Here is a 20622-nt window from a genome sequence, read left to right as displayed (position 1 = left end):
GAGACGAGGGCTCGAGGAGAAACGGGCTTATCAGGTGCAAACCTGTCGACGACGAGGACGAGGACGAGAGCGACGACGACGACGACGACGACGACGACAACGACGACGATGACGACGACGACGACGACGACAGCGACGACGACAACGACGACGACGACGACGACGACGACGACGACGTCGTGGACGACACTCCCCACCCTTGGCACGGTACGTACTCTCCTGCTTGCTTCGTCGAAGCGACCCCCTCGAGCCGCCCTCGAGATAGCGCGCCGACGCCGGCAGGTCGCACCACCGTGCGCGACGCCGTCGGATCGATCGTTGTGACGTCATGACGCCCACGCAAGCGTCGCGGATAATATCGTCTTTTGCCTTTCTCACGTAGGAATTCATCAGGAGAAATAAATACATCTCAGATCGCAGATCCGCAAAGATTTTTTTTTAATTATACGAAATTGTCGCGACGCACGATTGAAGAATCGACGGCAAGGTGCATTCGCACGGCAAAACAGATGCTGCGCATAGTGCGTCCTGCGATATCTTTGTCGAATATTCTTCCTTCAGCCGTGTATATGCTCGGGAATAAGAGAGTGATGTGCAACTATATATAGAATTTCTAAGATGTATATCGAAGGATCGATACGCAGGAAATTTGCCATTTTGTCAATTGTGCATTTAAACGTAAACACAGACAAACAGACACACACTGCTCGCGAGCTTTTTAGCTAAGGAATTTCTAGTTGACGAAATATATACTCTCGATTGACTTGAATATTTGTAATCCAACTACTGCATCTATAAGACAGTTCCAGGACAATTAGCATTTCACTTTTACTCTACGATGCGCTATCAAGCGCACGTGTTCATCTGACACATGTGCCGGCCGCTCGCACATCGAGTCTCGCCAGATGCACCGCAACAACATCTCTCGTCTCGCCTCGCCTCGCCTCGCCTCGCCTCGCCTCGCCTCGCCCCGCCTCGCCCCGCCTCGTCGCGAGGGTGAGGAAAAGCGACGTGTCGAGTTGTATACACCGCGAGGAGAGGAATCACAGGATCACAATGGTGGAAGCTGCTGTCAGAACGCGGACAAAGGCGCTTATCTTTCTGCACACATTACGCTCTAGCGCAACATCGCACCGCGCGAACATTCGCCTTCTTCTTCGTTCGCGTGGTAAATTCACTTCTCGCTCCGGTAATGCGCGTTGCTTTCGCTCAAGAACAGTCGAAAGAGCGATGGTAGCGTAAAAATATTTTGCAACAACAATTAATTTTCAGTCAACGTATTCGGTTGACTTCAAGTCACTACTACCGTGCGAAAGAAACATACATAGAAATACGTAGAATATCATGAAGAAAAAAAAAAAAACGAATGCAAAATGCGATCACTTGGAATCACATCGACCGATATAATATTGCCGCGTATTCCGTTTTAAATACATTTGGATTTATTAGCTGGCAGCGAGAGGGAAGGGGAGCTTTCGCGGGATTCGCAAGGGTCCGCGGTAAACGTTGAAATATGCCGAGCGTCTTTGTTGCAGGCTCTATACGGTTTTCCTCGATGATGGCGATGGGGGTCGTGAAAGGGTCTCGACCGAGTATATTGAATTTCCGAAAAGCGCGTTGGGTTTCGAGCCGAGGGATGATACACCGCGTCCCCGCCGATTATGCCGAGCTAGTTGGGCGAGGGGCCCGGGTTCGGTTGTCGGCCCTCCGGCGCGTTTCCGCAGCGCGTCACGACAAACAACACTCTGCGCATATGATATTTGCGATAGCAATAAAAGCCTGGAAAAGTCTCCGTTAATAATTCGACACACTGGTTGCAGCTAGTCCAAATGAGCCTGCGAGATGTATACATGCGTGCACAAAGTGCAAAGTGCTAGGTTTCCTTTTGCATAGAAAGACGATTTTGATCTTCCATATTATCAATCCCCAACACACACACACACACACACACGCACGCACGCACACACATGTGTTGGGAGGAAAAGCTCGCGAAAGCTCGCGAAAACATGCGCAACTTCCCATTTTATTACAATAATCGCCCTTCGAAATCGTAAAATTTGGATTCGGAAAGAAGCTTATTCATTTGCTGTTGTGCTTGTCCGTCGGAAAACGTCAGAAAACGGCGAATGTTTGCGGAGAAACGCTCAGATAGAATCGCTTTCGCGGATTAATCGGCCGGCCACGCTTTAATTCAATCGCGGCGAAAGAGGACCGCTCAGCGCTGTGAGTAATCGGACGCGCGCCCGGAATTAACCCTGCGAATTTCGCCTAATTAGAGACCTAGTTAGAGCACGTAGCGGTCGTAACTTTTCTCCCCATGAGTCCCGTGAGCAAGGTGATTTTCGCTAGCAAGTACGTGATTCGAAATATCGGCCTCGCAAACAGTCAAATTTGTTTGGCGAGTGGGATGGACTGAGTAGAAGCTTGAGTAGTCAAACAGACGCAAGCAGTATCGAAACTAGAGATTAGAGATAGACGAAGGCGAAGCCAGAGTAAAGGTTCTTCGCGGAAGCCACCTCGTGTATCGATCCATGCGCGGATTTTTAGCCTGTCGTTCCAACTCGGCAAAGATGACGGGTTCTTCACCGAAAAGCTCGCGCGAAGCTCGGCCGGTCCCCGAGCTTTCTTGATCAATACTCGCGGCGTGCTCGCGACGTCGCCCACGCGCTAATTTATCGTCATTCTCTCTCTCTCTCTCTCTCTCTCTCTCTCTCTCTCTCTCGCTTTTATCCGATAAAAAGTGATTCGACAATCTGAACTTACGCGACGCGACGCGACGCGACGCCGTGCGTGCTGCGATCGATACGTCGCGTCGATGGACCAACGGTTCAACTGCAAAAAAGAATCTTCTCCCGGCAACGGGAAGGATCTATCTATTATATGATATTTCTATACTACGTACGTCGTCGTACGTAGACGCAGCAAGTTCCCTTCCAGTCCCAGTCCAGATAATCATGATCATGTTGATAGCTGTTACGATATCGTGTCAGGTATTATTAATCAAGGAGTCAACATTGACTTAGACTTTTGTTGGTTTCGCGTGTTGGTTCAGTTGGTTCGGAACCTTTGAATAATATCGAGAGGCATAAGCCTAAGCTTTAATGGGTCGCGCGACACTTTGCAAATTTTGTAGAAAGAAACAACATGAAAACTATCAAGTCAAGCTCCAGTCAAGCTGATGGACTTACCGGTCGTGCTCGTGGCTGTAGGAAGGATTGATCCTACGTGCGTACAAAGATGCACCGCCCTCGGACATGTATCCGTCGCACAAATCCGACAGTGTCCTGTTGCCGACGTTCATGCCGCCTCCACGTAGCACCTCGCCGTCGCTCAAGTAGCCAGAAGCGACGTCTACATCGGCGTAATCGTGATGGCCGACGACGTGGTGATGCGACGACGAGTGCAAAACGGTGTATTGCCTGGCCGTGCTGGTGCGACTCGGTAAGGTCTGCAAGCCGCGGGCACCGGGTGTGTAGCCGCGCAGAAGAGGTTGCATGGGCTTCACCGTCATCTCGGCCTCGTCGTCCGCCAGAGACCCACCGCAGGTCGAGCTTTCCGACAGGACCTTCTCCATCCGTTCGAACGTGGTGTCGATCTTCCGATTGGGTATCGTCTTGATCTCGCTACCGCTCTCGCTGCTAGGTCTATAAATTACGCTGCTGTCGCTCGAATTGCTCTGACCGGTGCTGTTGGAATTGCTGTGCGAGCTCTCGGACATTAAGTCCGAGATACTCGGCATCGGCGACACCATCGCCACCGTGCTCGGGTCGAGCTTCCGATGGAGAGCGTCGCATTTCGGCTTGCACGGGGTCGGCACGCCGGCCACGCAGCTCTCCTTGGGCGGTTTCGACGTGCCCTTCACCAGAGCGGTGGGCTTGGGAATGCTGGAACCTGGACTGAGCCCACCGGGACCGCTCGGACACGAATTCGAATTCGAATTCGAGGCCTGAAGCGGCTTACCGCTCAGGCCAAAACTCACGCTGAGATTGATGCCGCCGCGCGGAGGACTGACGGCTCTCTCATCGGTATCCGGCTCCGATTTCTCATCGAGCAGCAGTAGCGAATCCGCGGGCGGATCGGCCAGGGAAGTTTTCTTCTCACCGAGAAGTTCGTCCGCGGACTCGATCTCTTCCTCGCGAGTCGTCGCTCTGTCTCGGCTCGACAATTCTCGGACAATCTTGGACGGTGCGCAGAGACCGTCGTCCGGAGCGACGGTCCTCGGCTGACTGTGCTCGGCTTCCGGCTCTTTCCGCTTGGTCCCCGCAGCCACGTCCCTGCAGCCGTCCGACAGATTCGCCCGATTCATCACACTCAGAGTGTGATCCAAGGTGTCATTCTCGCGAGCCGTCATCTCGCTCGGGTCGGACGGCTTGATAATGCCGTTAGTGTTCGCCAGGATGGCCTTGTGCATCATCAGCTCCTTGTTCAAGCCATTCGGGAGCGGTTTCACGCTTTGCGGCTGAATCTGCTTCAGGTCTGCCTGAATCTTTCCCGGTAGTTCCATCTTGGGTCTCGGCGATGGTTTCGTCGGTTCGCTCCTCGCCCCGGCGTTTCTCCCGCTATCCTGAGCGTTCACTTGTCTACCAGGCGGCGTCAAGACGGAAGGATTGATCTTCTGAGGTTGCGCCATCGCAGCAGCAGCAGCAGCAGCCGCCGGTTGCTTCACCGATTGAAGATCCTTTTTGTCACTTGGCAACTTGTTAGCGGTCACCTTGCCGGGAAACCTTCCTCCATCCGTTTGCTCCTGCGAGACGGGATTGTTGTAAGCGGCCGCCGCCGCCGCCGCCGCCGCCGCTGCCGCCGCCGCCGCCGCCGCCGCCGCCGCCGCTGCCGCCGTTAACTTGTCCGTTACGCAACTCGACGGCGCCTTCGTGCGCGCGATCTTGCTCTGGGCCTTGCTCTGTTCCTTCCTGCCTGTTTTCGGACTGGCCTGTTTTGCCGATTTGGCAGCCGACTGTAGCTTCGACTTGAGCGCACGACTCTTGGGCGACTCTTGACAGGTTTGCTGCTGCTGCTGCTGCTGCTGCTGCTGCTGCTGCTGACTCTTGCTCTGATCGCACAACGAGGTCGAACTGTCCGAGTGTTCGGACCGCGCCGACGAGAAGCCGGACGAACTCGACGTGCGTTTCGACGTCCCCCCCGACGAGGCCTTGCCGCGCTCCTGATTCTTCTCCTTGTTGTTGAAGAGCTTGAACTTGTCCAGAACGGAATTTTTGTTGGGTTGCACCGTTCCCGACGCAGCGTTCCCGCTGATATAAGGCGAGGTGGTCTGTTGAGCCCTCGAGCCGTTGCCGTTGCCGCTGCCGCTGCCGCTGCCGCTGCCGCTACCGTTGCCGTTGGGTCGTCCTACCGTGGACGCTCGAGGGCTGCAAAAAAGGACGGTGGGGTGTGTTGACGGTTAACACGCGACGAAGAAATCTTCTCTATCTACCGGCAACGCAGCTCTTTACCTCGGTGTCGTAGCCGCCGGCTGTCGGTTCGTCGAGTTTTGGCTCCTGGGCTGCGGAATGAAGGAGAGACCGCTCTGCTGAGACTGCTGAGACTGCTGCTGACTGGGACTGGTGCTCCTGGAACTGCTCGCGCTGCCCACCCCACCACTTCCGTGTTTCAGACCACCTGAAGCGAAGGCAACCATACCAAGAGAGAGAGAGAGAGAGAGAGAGAAAGAGAGATTATTAATCTCTCGTAAATTTCGTCGAATAACAGATGCAATCTTTGTCGCGCGATACAGTGTCGCGCGATAAGTTTGAAAATTCTTGGAAAATTTCTGCAAAATAACGCTAAGTCGGTAACGACTGTCGTTACTATGTATGTACGATGACTGGCCGTGTCATTAAGCGCACACAGTCGTACGACTGTGCAGCGGCAGCGGCAGCGCCGCCGTGTGCAACGGTGCACTTTGTGCACCGCAGACGAAATAAACCGCGCGCGCGCGTTTAGCGAGAAGACCGAGAGCGAGAAGATTAATCCACACCACCCCCCGCCGTTGCTGCTGCTGCCGCCCGCCGACCGGCTGGCCAACGGCCGATCCGTTTCCGAGAGTAATCGTAGACGTTGTTTCTGTCAAATAATCCGCATCGACGCTGTGCAATTTGAGTGCGAGCTCTTGGAACGTAAATATATCCACGATTAATCATCGAGGCGTATATATACGAGCAGAGTTCGAGAGGCGAGTTCGAGAGGCGAGAGTGAGTATAATCTGCAGAACTTTCAATTCTCGAGTCAACGAACATGGCCGATGGCCGCGACGACACAAATGAATCAGTCATCCGATGAGATTTCCGATGAGAAGAATTCAAGAGTGAACATCCATTTACTATTACTAGCCCCCTCAACTCAAAGTTGCTGAAAATCTTTTCAGCTTCAGTTGTTCCTAAATGGCGCTACAAGTATTATTTTTCGCGTCAACAAATTTGTCGCTAAATGAATTCTCTCAGGCTAGAAATCACGAGCTGATATTCAAAGCGCATTCCTCCCAAATCCTGCAGAATCTTTCGCAGTTGTGATCATTTCGCGCGAATCACAAACGCGAGTTTTGCGAGTTTTGCGCGTGATTGTTCTTCATCAGCGCGTATCATCGCTACCATAGTTTTATTTTATAATAGAACGAGCGCGCGCGCGCGCGCGCACGAATTTATGTACTCAAAGGCGATTCCATTGAAAATGGCTAGTCACGCGGATCGTGTTGTAATAAATTCGATTCCTTTTTTCCAGTGCGCACAAGGGAAGGAGACAAGCGACTTAAGGGAGTTGAAACGTGACCGGGTATTCGGTTGCCTGTCTCTCGACAATGATTCATCACAAGTCACAATCGATCGATCTGACACGTTAATAATGACTGCCACGTGCAAGGAAGAGATGGAAAAGGTAGTATCAAATAAATGTTGCTCTTGGCACTTTGATCGTGCTAATATTCCGTTGATAAAGAAATTCACACGCACACGCACACACACACACACACACACACACGTGCGAGACTTGAGTTACCTTAGCTTGAGATAACCTTAGCTTGGAAAGAATTTTTACGTTAATTTTTGTGTCCATAATTGACAAAATAGTCAATGCACGACAAATTCTTTTCTTTCTCGCGAGAAGGTTCTAATTCATTAATGATCTCTTCAAAGAGGATTTTTTAATTCCATTTGGATGTGCGCGCGTGTTTTATTCATAGGCATTTCCTGGCCTGAGAAAAAAAGAGGATGCTGATTATCTTACCTTATTGAGAAATTTCTTGCGGCGAGATAGACAATCTGCAAACGATGTCCTTTGTGAAAGAAATCTGTTTGAAAGAATGCACTATCTCTGTCTCTATAAAGAACTTTTATCGCGAGAGCCTCTACCAGAACGACCGCACTCGTTTGTTCACTTGACCGGGACTAACGTTCAACGTTCAACTCGCTCTCATGTCCCCTTCATTATTCTCTCATTGCTCCTTCCGCCCGAGATAAGACAATATCGGCCCACGTGAGAATGCAAAAGCGATGGTCAACAGGTTCCCATGACCGATGCACCAGCATGGATTTTGACCGAGTCGTCGATGAAAAGTAAATTATTTATGCAAATAAATAAATAAATTTCAAACGATGAAATATCACTCCAAGATTGATTTTCAACTTGATAATATTTCAACGATTGCACGCATTTACGCGTTTTACGCGTACGTATATCGTATTTATTTCATTCAATGTTCGATCACATCGAAAATGGAAGACAATATTCACTCCGTGTCGCCTAAAAATTTATTCGAAGCTTTTATCACTACGTTTCCGTAGTACCGTAGTACCACAAACCCAAGAGAACGTTTATGCAGCACAAATAAGCGATAAGCGCGATCTTTTCCCGAGCGATATTCAAACGTTGTTAAACACGCGCGGTCATCTCTCTTTCTTTCCTCTTACATCGAGTGTGCGTCACTTCGATTCCCCCTTTTCCTTCACGATCACTTATCGCAACCGAGTCGTTTGTTTCGCAAACAGAAATAAAACGAATAAAGATAATACAAATGTGCGTTCGTCTCGTGACAAAATAAACACTGTGATAATGCAACGAAACGATACAATATAGCGATCGCGCAGAGAGTAACAGTATCGATTGAACGAGAAAGTAAGGCAAGAAATACCTTGTCGAGTGAACATTTTTCGATATTCAAGTTAAAATCAAACTAGAAAATTCATTGATGTTGAAGGCAATTAATCTGTACAATGCTTAGTAATTATATATTATATTCTTACAAATTCACACACACACACACACACACACACACACAGTTGAATCGATAATCGATAATAACAATTGGATCGTTATTATCGTCTTGGGATTAATTACTATCGGATAACGGATTGCGCGGCAGATATCTGTGCTATGCCGAAAAAGATAAGCAGACAGTAGAAAACGAGCGGACGACTGATCAGAGATACGCGGTTCAGGTTTGAATTACGTCTCCGATGTATCCCGAGAAAGAGGCTCTGGTCGAAGATTAGAGGAGCTCTTAGAAGCTTCCTTGGCCTTCATGACTAAGCTCGATCTGGCCTTTCTCGAGGTAAAAGGACCTATCGACTAGCTGTCGAACCGACAGCTGTTGACTCTGACACGCGCGACACGTGTTGTGCATCGTGCGACTGCTTTTTCCTCGGGCTTCCAAGCTGATGGGCACGCGGTGCCTCGCGCGAGGGATGATTCCTTCGTCTCGATTAGGCGATTAGTCGGAAATTAGATTACGATCCTGCGATTATAAGACTGATGTGACGCATCCGTGATAGATAGATAGATAGATAGAAAGCAAACTAGCGAAATATGACACTCGAATCTTAATTCAGAATGAGCACTTTGGGCTGCGGGATGTCCCGGATGACGTTTCCAATTTCCCATTGGCAGTTTTTCGCGACAATCATGAGCGATAACAAACGATTAATATCTCGCGTTATTTCAACAATTGCTTTTCACAATCAAGTGCTTTTCACATCAAGTGCGATCAAGAGATATTGAGGAGTGCATTTTTCAGATAAAAAATAATAATTTCGTCATATAAGAAATAAGGACTATTGCGTCGCACGCCACGTTATACTCCTCTTCGTTGTACTAATATCATTTCAAATGAGAAAGAGAGAACGGAAAAGAAACGAGATTTTCTTACGCGCAAACACAAGCCAGCACAACCAGAGAGAGAGAGAGAGAGAGAGAGAGAGAGAGAGAGAGAGAGAGAGAGAGAGAGAGAGAGAAAGGGAGGACGGGAGGACAAGCTATTACACGTAGTCGTTAACGAAGTTAGTGCCTCGTTCCTTTTATATTGCAGTTGCAAAGTGAGCGTAAAACGAAAGATAGCAACGTATGAGAGAGAGAGAGAGAGAGAGAGAGAGAGAGAGAGAGAGAGAGAGAGAGAGAGAGAGAGAGAGAGAGAGAGAGAGAGGGAGGATACGCGATTAATACGCCTTCGCATACCCACAGAGATAATATCATATAAGAGTGTTTGTCGGGAATGGCAATCGAGAACTCTCGCTTCAATTTCGACTTGTCTCTCACTACTACGGGATTGTTTCTCTTTCACTTTTCAGTTGCTTCACGCACGTGCGTAAAATTAGCGCTTGAGATACATCCCTCACACTGCCTCACCCTCCTGCCCCACCCCTCAGCCTACAACATTCGTGGATCCCCACAGACGTCCCGTGGGATCTACGCAAGTCCCGCAGGTTATGACTCATACGAGCCGCTCTACGTAGACTATCTCAGATGAAAAGCTCTCTTCTCTGTTCGCTCGTCGTTTCGATCCTCTCCTCCCCTGGCGATTCGATGTTTGGCGATGTTTAAGACGGGATTTAAATACACGAGGGATACGAGGGATATCTCCCACAGAAAGGGGTAACCTCTATTATTTCTTAATTCATTTATTCTCCAACACTATTGATTTCCTCCCGGCATGTGTCTCGTTGGAATTAGAAATTTTACAAAAATTAATGATAATGATATGTATATGGTATAACGTCGATATTATAATATCGAGGATAGGAAGGTGAAGCGAAGCGAAGTACAATATGAAAAAACTGAGGAAGATGCAAGGGACGATTTCGAATGCAACCGAGTCGACTCGAGAGATATGAGTCCGGAGAATGCAACGACGACTCATGGGTCGGTGGTAGCGACGTTAGCGAGAGGTCGAGGGCTGGCGGTGACGGCTGAAAATCGTCGGGGGTGGAAAACACCGCGTAGCTGGCATACAAAGGGAGAGTTCTCTCCATCCTTGAACAAAGCGGATTCCTCCCCTCTCGGCGGGATGGGGCGTAAGGTCCTCGCGAGGGGTGAAAATATCCTATGGGCGCGAACCTGCCAATGTCTAGATAACGCACGGATTCGCGAGCATTTGCACTTATCTACAGTGCTTGTCCTTCTCTATCGTCACGACGATATACGACATTATAAATTATCTATGTAGTGTTTCCGCCATTTATAAAGAAATTATTAATTGTAACGAAATTTACGATGCACGATACGCGGTATGATCAACGTAGCGTCAGCTCAATATGACATTATTGCGTCACAGTCCACCCTTTGCCCACCTTTTTCTACCTTTGTATCGCGGTGACGGGGTTTCCACATACGATGCACCATCCATGGCGATACCTCGTGCGTACACATCGTCGACGACGTCGGTATTGCCAATTTAGCGTCGTACGTGCTCGTATGTACCGTATGTACTATACGTACTCGTACAATGTAATTCCAACTTGACAATCGTCAGTCATATCGACAGACAGGGGATTACGAGTCACGACAAGTGCTTATAAATGAGAACAATTGCCGATAGAGTACCAATGTCGAGAAACTAAGCGAAACAACACTATCAGCCATGAATTACAGCTTATGCATGTTGCAATTCAAGTCAATTAAGATGTCATCCTTAACTTTTAAGGATGAAGACTTCAAGATCATCCCCCCCCCCCCCCCGCCACCGCCCCCTCATATTGGCATTTGCTATGCCGACTCTTTAAACGTTCAATTCAGATGACTTGATATATAACGGTATGCTGTTGTAATAATATTTTGTCGCTACGAAACGTCGCAACTAAAGTTATCGGGCCTTAAATTGGACAAAAGAGAAGAGAGAGGGTAGAAGCAAAAAGAAAAAGAGATTCAAGAAAAGTCTTGTGAAAATGAATCATCATGTGTTATAGTAATAACCACAGGTTAATTTATTTATATACTCTCGAGTCATATCTCTCATGGTTCCTCGATCATGCGCGTAATTTTTCGCAAAATATCCACTCGCGTCGCACTTTTTCCGCAAAATTTCCCAAACCTCCCAAACCTCGTTTTCTGTGTCGTGCCATCGTTTTTCTCTCACAATTCTTTCAGACTCAGCTAGCATCCCCCTGCTTCCCTCTGCTTCAAATGACTCTGCTTCAAATGCAACGGCCTCGTCGAGAGTGAGGCAGATTCTGAGAACCTGTACCGAAACCGGTATTCGAATGTGTAGGTGAGTATTTTTAACTCGTACGGAGCTATGAAGGAAGAAGGGAGCAAGAAGAGAAAGATTTAAGGGCCCCTGAAAGTCGACGTTCAGCGGTGCTCAGACAATACATTGTCCGCTAGTGCAAAATTGTAACATCTCATCGGTCCGTTAGTAAAAAAAAAAGAGATATATTTTACCACACACACACACACACACACACACATATATATATATGGTAAAAACATATATTCTTACATTGCCACAAGCAATTAGAAATATTGAATATTTATAAGGTGGAGAGACAGTAAGAATCTAAGAGCGTTTCTGCAACACTCGCGATAGAACAATTCGTTTCTTAGAAATTTGAGAAAAATTCGTCACATTTTTTCAGAGTCATCGCTCTAAGAGCGTTTTTGCAATAAAAATTTAGGTAACTGATAAATCAAATAAAAAATTATCATTTCTCTATCTCTCTCTCTCTCTCTCTCTCTCTCTCTATCTCTCTCTCTCTCTCTCTCTCTCTCTCTCTCGCGTATAAGAATAAGAGTTCTTTTCCGAGGGGAGAGGGACTGAGAATCTCTGAGGCTCGGGTGTTTCGAGGTTAAAGACCGAGTGCAGCAGGTCTTACGTGTGCTCCGCGACTTTAATTTTCTCTCGCTGTCCTCCCCCTTCGTCGCTCTTTCATCACCCTCTGCCGGTGTCCTCTCTTCAACGTCGATCTTTCCGCACTTTCTCTTCCTCTCTTCCGTTTCTTTCTCTTTTCTATCTTTTTTGCACACGTGCATGGGACAAAAGACTGTTTATAACAAAGCTGACGGATAGTGGAAACGGTCTCTCTATCTTTGTTCTTCATTTTCCTTCCTGCTCTCTATCCCTCTTATCACACTCTTTTCTTTTCTCTCTCTCTCTCTCTCTCTTTCTCCTCCTCTCTCTCTCTCTCTCTCTCTCTCTCTCTCTCTCTCCTTTTATCTACTTTCTTCCTTTATTTATCTTCTCTGGTTTTTTCAGAAGATTCCTGTGAGATCATTGAGCTTACACAACAAAAACAGATGTATTTTAAATTGAATTCCGTATAGAATTGAAATTCGACAAATCGTACATTTTCGAAATATTTAAGTTTCAGCTTGCATTGAGTTTGAAATATGTTGCCAAGTAGAATAGAAATTGTTTAACAATTTCGATTTGCTCCTATGCCGCGTTGCCGCGTTGCGGCAGAAGGAACTTCAGGAATAACGTGGTGAATGAGTGTCTGAAATGATCTCGAGTGTGCTATTTACCTAGGCGGATGCGAATTTTTATGCTTTATTGTCTGTAATCTTTCAGGATGTGTTTCCGTAGCACACTTTAACGGTAACTTTTAATACAGGATACCGTATTCTCTTCTCTCGCCCTGAAAATTTCTTCGGGAAGTTCCTCAGAGTATTACGAGGATTGGGTTAAGTTCAAAGCGGAGGAAGATCGATCGATGCGTGAGCGGCATGCGTAATTCCGTCTAAAGCCCGATTGAATTGAAACAAATTAAAACAAACGGTTTACCTAGAAGCTGCAATAACAATATGATAAACGTGCTCCAACGATTAAACTCGTTGAGCGTACATCGCACACATAAACATTTTTTTAAATTGCCAAATATGCATATTGTTAGGAAACATTTGCAGTTTATATAAGAGAAAATAAAGAAAAATAGCAACAACACAACAAAGTTGTTCCAAAGAGTAAAATAAAAAAAATATATATGAATGCGAAGCAATGAAATAAATTTAAAGAAAAGAAAAAAAGAACAACATAGAATGACGGGTGAATTCGGATGTCGTTAACGCGGCATATTCGAAGCGAGTAAATGAATGAATTTGTGGGGATTAAGGAGAAATTGCAACAGACAAGAGACAAAACTTGAATAAAATAGCGTGTGACGAAACGAAGAAACAAGAGACTAAAGAGAGAGAGAGAGAGAGAGAGAGAGAGAGAGAGAGAGAGAGAGAGAGAGAGAGAGAGAGAGAGAGAGAGAGAGAGAATCACATCTCTAATTCGTATCGATCTAGGCCCTGACCTAGACGCCTAGACAAGATTCTCGTCTAGGCCGTCAACTGCGGTGAACGGCAGATATAGCCGAGCGGCAAAAAGGGCTGTCCTAAAATAATATCGTAAAGCATGACGAGCTCGCTTATGCGTGCGCGCACACGCATTATGGCTGGCTAGTTTGTGCACGACGTGGAAGTCTATTTCGAACGGAGAGCGCATTCTGTATCCAGACGGACACGCGCGCTTTGATACGGTCACGATATATAGAGTGTGGTGAAAGAGGGTACAGCATCCCCTTGGAGCTGAGCAGAGGTGCCCAACCGCTTCAACGAGTGATGAAGGGGGTGGTGTGCGGATACTTCCCTTTGCTAAGGGGGCTTGTAATGTAGGTGGAAAACCTTACTACATTACGAGTAGAAAGCGAACGAGGATAATCGAAGAGGAGAACATTGTATCGATAAAGCGTGCGCGTATCGCGCACCAAGCGAACACACACACGCGCGCGCGTACGTGCGAATGTGTTTTGCTAAATATCTTTCTAATATTCGGTTGGCTTCTACTCGCCGGCCGGCCGGCTTCGCGCGCCGGGATGAAAAAGAGAAGGGAAAACAAGGCGAAATTTTCCGAACCGGCGTATGAAGGCATATGAGAGGCTGTAATGTGTAGTGTTTTGTCACCCTCTCTAAGAAGATCGATCTAACCACCATCGAATCGCGGTCGAATCGTGGAGGAGAGGCCTGGTTGAGCACCTCTCGGTAAATCGGGCCGAGTACATCTGGTCCGTACAAGTCCGTGGGAGTTGAGAGTAAAGTATAAACTATAGGGTGCCAGCCCATCCTCGCAAGGATGGCAGACACCCCCCACTCGCCACAGTCTCTCCCCTCAGCCTCCCTTTTGTAGATAGGTAATATTGTCATACGTATGCGAGACGCGCCCCCACCAACGTACGCGAAATCGTTACGTTCGGACAGATACATTCATACTGTACGTATGTATGTATGTATAATTGGTTAATTAATATCTAGCGAGAACCAATGTAATCGAATAGAAGCTGGCTGGAAGACAAAAATTTGTCTTATCGAGAAATACCTGAATTTATGCGCGTCGCACGTAGCGCAAAACTTGAAAGTCGCGCGAAACGATGGCAAGTTGAGGAAATAATCGACGAGACTTACCGAGCTGCGACTGATGCGTCGGTGCCGGAGCCGGTCTGACTTTGTCCGGAGGGCATCTTCTGGTAGCGGCGACAGTCGCGGGCAGGGGTATGCTCGTGCCACCCCCTGGTCCACCTCCAACACCAACGCCAACTCCTGACGATTGCTTGTTGTAGGGCGACGGCAATCTGAAGCAAACGAGACGAGATCCTCACGTCAACTCGTCCAAGTGTCGCAACACTTACACTTTTACCGATAACTACTGTCTGTCTCGTTGCAAACGAGATATACAATGATAATACGACGCTCCGTTCGATCAATGTCGCATCATTGATGCGACAACGGCATCGGCAACGGATTAAACCCGTCCCTATCCCACCCACGCGTGTGGTCGCGCGTTCGGCTTTTGCGAGGAAACGCGAGAGCCCGGGGCTCGCTTATTATCGCGACGTCTGATTAATCTCGCGTTGCACGACGCTCGATAAAGTGTGTAACGCCGGATACGGATACGGTTTCTTATGCGAGCAAATTGCTCACACTCGAATCGAATTTCTCGGTTACGCACACACGTACCGAGTACAGTAATCTGTTCCATGTCACGTGTCTCATTCAGTCCCTGGCTGATGATTTACGATACAGTCAGCGATTCTTTTCGGTTCCATTTCGGTGATCTCGCTCGATGTGCGTTTCATTATAGCGCCGATTTTATTATAGCGTCCAAGCCGGTCGCGCGCGCGCGACCTCCTCGTTTATCGTTCTTACGAACTCCGTTCGTAATCCTCCGGTTGAGAAGTTGATATTTATGCATAAATCTTCATCATCCTCTTGGAAGAGGAGCCAGGAGGATAGGAGACCGCATGGTCGCGCTTGGATCGGCATTTCTCAGGGTATACAAACATATAACGTAATTCAGTTGCAAAGCAAGCGAGCGAGAGAGCCGCTGACTCTCCCCCCCTCGATGCCGTCGATGCCGTCGATGCCTTCGGGCAACAAGAGCGCGGTATTAGGTCGGCGCCGAGTAGCGACGAGATGCGTATCGGTGGGACGACATTCCTTCTAATTGCCGATTGCCGGGCAACCGAAGCGGTGCAATCTTTTCAAACGCGCACCACTCACCGCTCACAGATCCCGTCGTCGATATATAGAAAACGCGTTCTTGGGCGCGCTCTAGCTCTAGCTTTCTTCCTTTCCATAGCGGCTCTACTACGATACTTTGCAAAACCGGTGCCAACCAGTGTGTTACGTTCAATCATGTTAATGTCAACAACTTTATCGTTTCATTGAAACTGAAATATGCGATACCGCGAGAAATGCTCAGTCACACTGCAAAGGATAATGCAAGTGACGATACAAGTTTAGAAATAATACGAGTGAAAAGTATTTGAGAACTGGAGGAGCCGTCGGAGGTGAATTCTCGCGACACTGCCCGACAAGTATTCGGCTAATGTCGCCGTTTCAGAGCTGAGATTCATTTCCGAATCTCATGCAGCGACGGTCTTGAAAAACCACTGTGAGACCCGCGACGGTCTGCACAGGGGTTTGGGTGGGAGAGACGGACGACTGGTCGGCAATTAACATTGGTCAACTTAAAATCAAGAAAGGAAAAAAGCAACAGAAGATCTGTCTGTGGTGGATATGATACCACACAGGTCTGAGAAAAAGGCTGACACACCGCATCGACTCTTGCGAGTATCAATTTCAAAGTGTGAGTTGCAATCAAGTATTATTCGCGATACTTTGATCATTTTCGATAATAATTACATACCTTTTTCATTCACCACGATTGTTGAAATTGTCGCGGCTCGCGCTCCGATATAAATCGCCACAAATTGGCAGTCCGGAGCGAGTACGTCACGCGCGAGCAGTCTCGTTAACAAAGACCAAAACGAAGGGGCAGCTCTCAAACAGGACCACGGGGATAGGGCGGAATGGAACGGATAATTCATTCCGGGTATTACGAGCAATTGTCGGATCTTATTCGAGTAGAAAGAGAGAGTCCACGTTATACACCGAAGCTGAGCGTTTTGTTGCAGCGCGCGAGATAAATTTAGAGAATCGAGAGGGGGGGGAGAGAGAGGAAAGGAGAGGAGAGGAGAGGAGAGGAGAGGAGAGGAGAGGAGAGGAGAGGAGAGAGAGAGAGAGAGAGAGAGAGAGAGAGAGAGAGAGAGAGAAAAGTACTTGACGTTCGTTTCGTGCAAGAACAACGACGAGCTGTTCTTCCCGCGAGGCGATGTTATTATCGTGATTCTTCGACCACCATTTATCGCCGATACGCACGCAAGGACGTGGATTGCGTACCGTTATACGTGGCAAGATCCTTCCATGCCAGAGAGATGCCGTTTCCCTCGGTTGTTCGCATCATCGATCATACATCGTGTAGTATATTGACACAACACGTAATAATTACATTAATCCGGTATTTAATTGTATCGTGAGCGTATACTCGCAATGCGAGTCCTCGGGCCTCACACAATGAGGCTGTGTTGTACGAGCAAGTTTAGAGTTGGGTTGGGCAGAAGGATGTATTATATATACAAGTAAAACAAATCGAGCCGAAAAGATTTGGTTCGGGTTCGCCTTTCGCCTCGCAAGCCGAAACAATCGCGATACATAACGGTTCCGCGATCTCCACCCTGCTGCTCCGCCCAGATGCAACATCTCCGTCGCGCACAATGCCCCATTCTAATTAATCAACGCGTTCGACGAACTTGACGAGTATCTCCTAGGAGAACGCGAGCAAAACGCAGCTCGGTCTCGGTCGGTCGGTCGGTCGGTCGGTCGGTCAGTTCTCAGGGAATGACCGGATCTTCGCTTCGAAAGGAACGCGATCAAACGCCTCTCTTTGTTCGTGGCAAATGCAAAGGTCATTGCTTAATTAAAACATTTCGAAAGGAAATTGCGTGACATGCAATATGCGTGGGGGGGGGGGGATTGCAGGATTGCTGTTAGACTCTACGTCTCTACACACAGGTCAAGTTCCTTGTCACTTTGTCTTTTACGTACGCATCGAAACCGCATTCAATTCGAGTCCGATTGTGATCCGAATCGTTAGATCGCACCGTTTCTCTCTCACGACAACGATTATCATGGCCGTGTGTCTCGTTTCCACTAATGTCAGCACGCGCAGGATTTAGCCCGCGAATCGTGCGATCGCGAAACGCGCCCGAGGATCTATTTCTGCGGTCATTCACATCGAAAACATTGACTCACTCTCGACTCGCGAATGTCTTTGAACTCGTTTGCTAAATAAAGAAAGGAAGAGGGCGAAAGGGAGGAAGACGGAAGAACACTGGGGGCAAATCGAATCGTCCGTCCGTGTAAAGTACAAAGTCGCAAAAATCAATCCAACCAAACGGTAAAACTGTCAATCATTCCAAAATAAAGTCTATTACGATTTCGAGTGCGCGAAGAGTCACGACAGAGCGAAATCGCGAATATCTCGTAATTTACAGAAATCTTGGGAAAAGTTACGCGGCCGTTCGCCGCGCGGCGAGTCGTGTCTAAATTTTATGCACTCATGCGACATTTCGACCGGCTCACGCACAGAACGGACTGGTCAGTGGCTAATTTTCCAGTGCGTTTCCAAAGACGGAAAGAAGAAAAACGATGCGCAGCTTTCTGCGACTCGGTCGATTATTCTTTAAGCTGCTTTAATCAAAGGCTCCTATTCTCCTATACTCTTGATAAGCGCAAAGCGCTTTTGTGCAATTTTGTGTTCCTTCTAGTGTGGTAGGTCCTTTCTTGCGCAAACGATCGCAGCTCTATTCTTCGCGAGAAAAATCGCACCCCGCATGAGAGGCTTTGCAAGATCTTTTGTCGCTAATTTTTTCCATCTCTGTCAAAAGTACCTAGGAATGGCGTCATTAATCGCGAAGACGCGATTGCGTCGTGATCCTCACTCATCGAAATGCCTGTTGGTTTTGCGGCTAAATCAGAGAACATACAGTAATGTACAATGCTACGAAAAACGCGAGAGAGCGAGCGAGCGAGAGAGAGAGAGAGAGAGAGAGAGAGAGAGAGAGGGGGAGAGGGAGTGGGAGGGAGGAAAAGAGAGAGAAAGAAGAGCGACGTGAGTCGGTCGGTCGCCGATCTATATCAAGAATGGAAAAATGCAAAACCAGATCCGCTCGGCCGATCGCCACGGGAGCTCGGGGACCGGTTGGGACATGAATCTCGCTTCGCAGGTCGCGAGTTTCCTCGACACCTCTGAGACCGATCCAACCCGTCGCGGTTGGTCAACGCGACGTGTTCGAATCGCTCAACGGATCTGTTTAGCGAATCTTAGCGACGCGCCTGAGTCTGAGCACTTTCCAAGTGTGAAACATTTGCAAACCGTGTTTGGCGAATTTGCGATTTTTATGCAAGAGTCTTGGAAATTTTGAATTAAGCTTACGCTATTTCATATACTCGTGCTTCTCAATATTCGCTATATGGTTAAAGCCAAGTATCTCTCCGAGCGAGGAGTGCAAAACTTTGCAAATCACACCTAATTGAAGGAGATTGATGCGAGAGAAAAGAGAGAACCTTTAATATCCATCTTTCTCGTCGAAGGACTCGCTCATGTAGCGACAAGCGAGCGCGATCCAGGAAATCCTAAATATATACCGAATAACCGGTTTCTCTCCCTCCCTCTCTTTCTCTCTCACTCTCTCTCTCACTCTCTCTCTCTCTCTCTCTCTCTCTCTCTCTCTCTCTCTCTCTCTCTCTCTCTCTCTCTCTCTCTCTCACTCTCTCTCTCTCTCTCTCTCTCTCTCTCTCTCTCTCTCTCTCTCTCTCTCTCTCTCTCTCTCTCTCTCTCTCTCTCTCTCTCTCTCTCGTCGGCGCATATCGAGATGCAACGATGGAATAAAAACCGAGACGGAATAAAATATAAGAATAGGGATAAATCAGAAGCGAGAAATATATAAATACGAGAATCCCCCATTTACGATAAACGATATACGAATATGTCGCGTGATTCGCGATACAAGCGTAAAAATGAATTTTCTGTGTCTTCATTTTCTTCCTTTTTCCCTTGTGCATATTTATCGAGCAGAAGGTATCGTCTCTGTTTCATCTTTATTGAATATTTCTCCTTCGGTGTTAGATCTAATTTGCAAGCACTGCCTCTAAATTCACGCGTTAATTCGATGGAATATACCGGGATATATATGCCGGGATACCTGTGAGCTTCCGGTGAATTCGGCAAGCTTCGTGCCTTCCTGCTGCTGCTGTTGCCACTCCCGCTGCTTCCGCTGTTTCCCATGATCCCGCTGTTTCTATCCCGTGTGTTTCCTTCTTTCTTTTTTCTTTTTGCCTTTTCTCTTCAAATCTCTCGCAGGCAGAAAGCCGATGCCTCTCCTGACTGACGAGAATAGTTGACAGGAGTCACCTTTCGCTTTGCATTATTATTGTCTTTGTTTATTTCCTTTTCAATTCAAAAAATGACAAAAGTCCGTTTCAATGTGTCAATAGTAACAGAATAATTAATGTATTAATAATCTTTATTCCGTCGGCTAGAGAGAGGAAGAGTTTGACAAATTTTTACTAGTTATTTTCGTCATTATATCTTTTTGAAAAATCGCGACTTTACACGATCGACACGGCTCGTTTCCTTCGTCTCGCGATCGTTATTATTATATAATAATAATAATAATAATAATAATAATAATAATTTTTCGTTTCGTTTTGATTCTGTCGATGATCGCATTCACCATTTGGACCAGAGATGTGCTCTATTCTCTAGTCTGTAGTCCGTAGAGATTGTGATGCATCCGATGCATTGAACGCGAGACAAGCGAGTCTCTTTAGAAACTTGAAATTCCATGCGCTACTTCGATGCTTTCAAAGGAAGATCGTCTCAAACTGAGAAATCGAAAACACTCTCAACGTGCTTTTTTCTCGCTAGATGCTGAATAATTCACCTCCAAAACTCATGCATATTTCATCTTGTCTCTTCTTATCTTCGATTCTATGAATTCTCGCCATTGTCGTATCGTCCTCGGCGGCATGGCAATTCTCGTC

General features: G+C 47.5%; 1 protein-coding gene and 1 long non-coding RNA gene across 6 annotated transcripts in view; one reads left to right on the top strand and one right to left on the bottom strand.

Annotated features, from left to right (window-relative positions):
- Positions 1–20622, bottom strand: part of sick (sickie) — a 115137-nt gene that overhangs the window by 37382 nt on the left and 57133 nt on the right. For all 5 annotated transcript variants that reach the window (XM_025301551.1, XM_025301548.1, XM_025301549.1 and 2 more), the window contains 3 exons: positions 14641–14807; positions 5451–5616; positions 3189–5366 (listed from right to left, as the gene is read on the bottom strand). In XM_025301551.1, coding sequence (XP_025157336.1) covers positions 3189–5366; positions 5451–5616; positions 14641–14807 — 2511 coding nt within the window. The remainder of the gene's footprint in view (positions 1–3188; positions 5367–5450; positions 5617–14640; positions 14808–20622) is intronic.
- The window catches only part of LOC112589210 (uncharacterized), a 24882-nt gene continuing 9892 nt past the window's right edge, over positions 5633–20622 (top strand). The window contains exons 1-3 of the long non-coding RNA XR_003113362.1: positions 5633–6188; positions 6715–6867; positions 11347–11467. This is a non-coding gene — a long non-coding RNA (uncharacterized LOC112589210). The remainder of the gene's footprint in view (positions 6189–6714; positions 6868–11346; positions 11468–20622) is intronic.

The sequence above is a fragment of the Harpegnathos saltator genome, unplaced genomic scaffold (assembly GCF_003227715.2).
Source record: "Harpegnathos saltator strain DR-91 unplaced genomic scaffold, Hsal_v8.6 scaffold429, whole genome shotgun sequence".
NCBI classification, from domain to species: Eukaryota; Metazoa; Arthropoda; class Insecta; order Hymenoptera; family Formicidae; genus Harpegnathos; species Harpegnathos saltator.
This window is presented reverse-complemented; position numbering and strand designations above follow the sequence as displayed.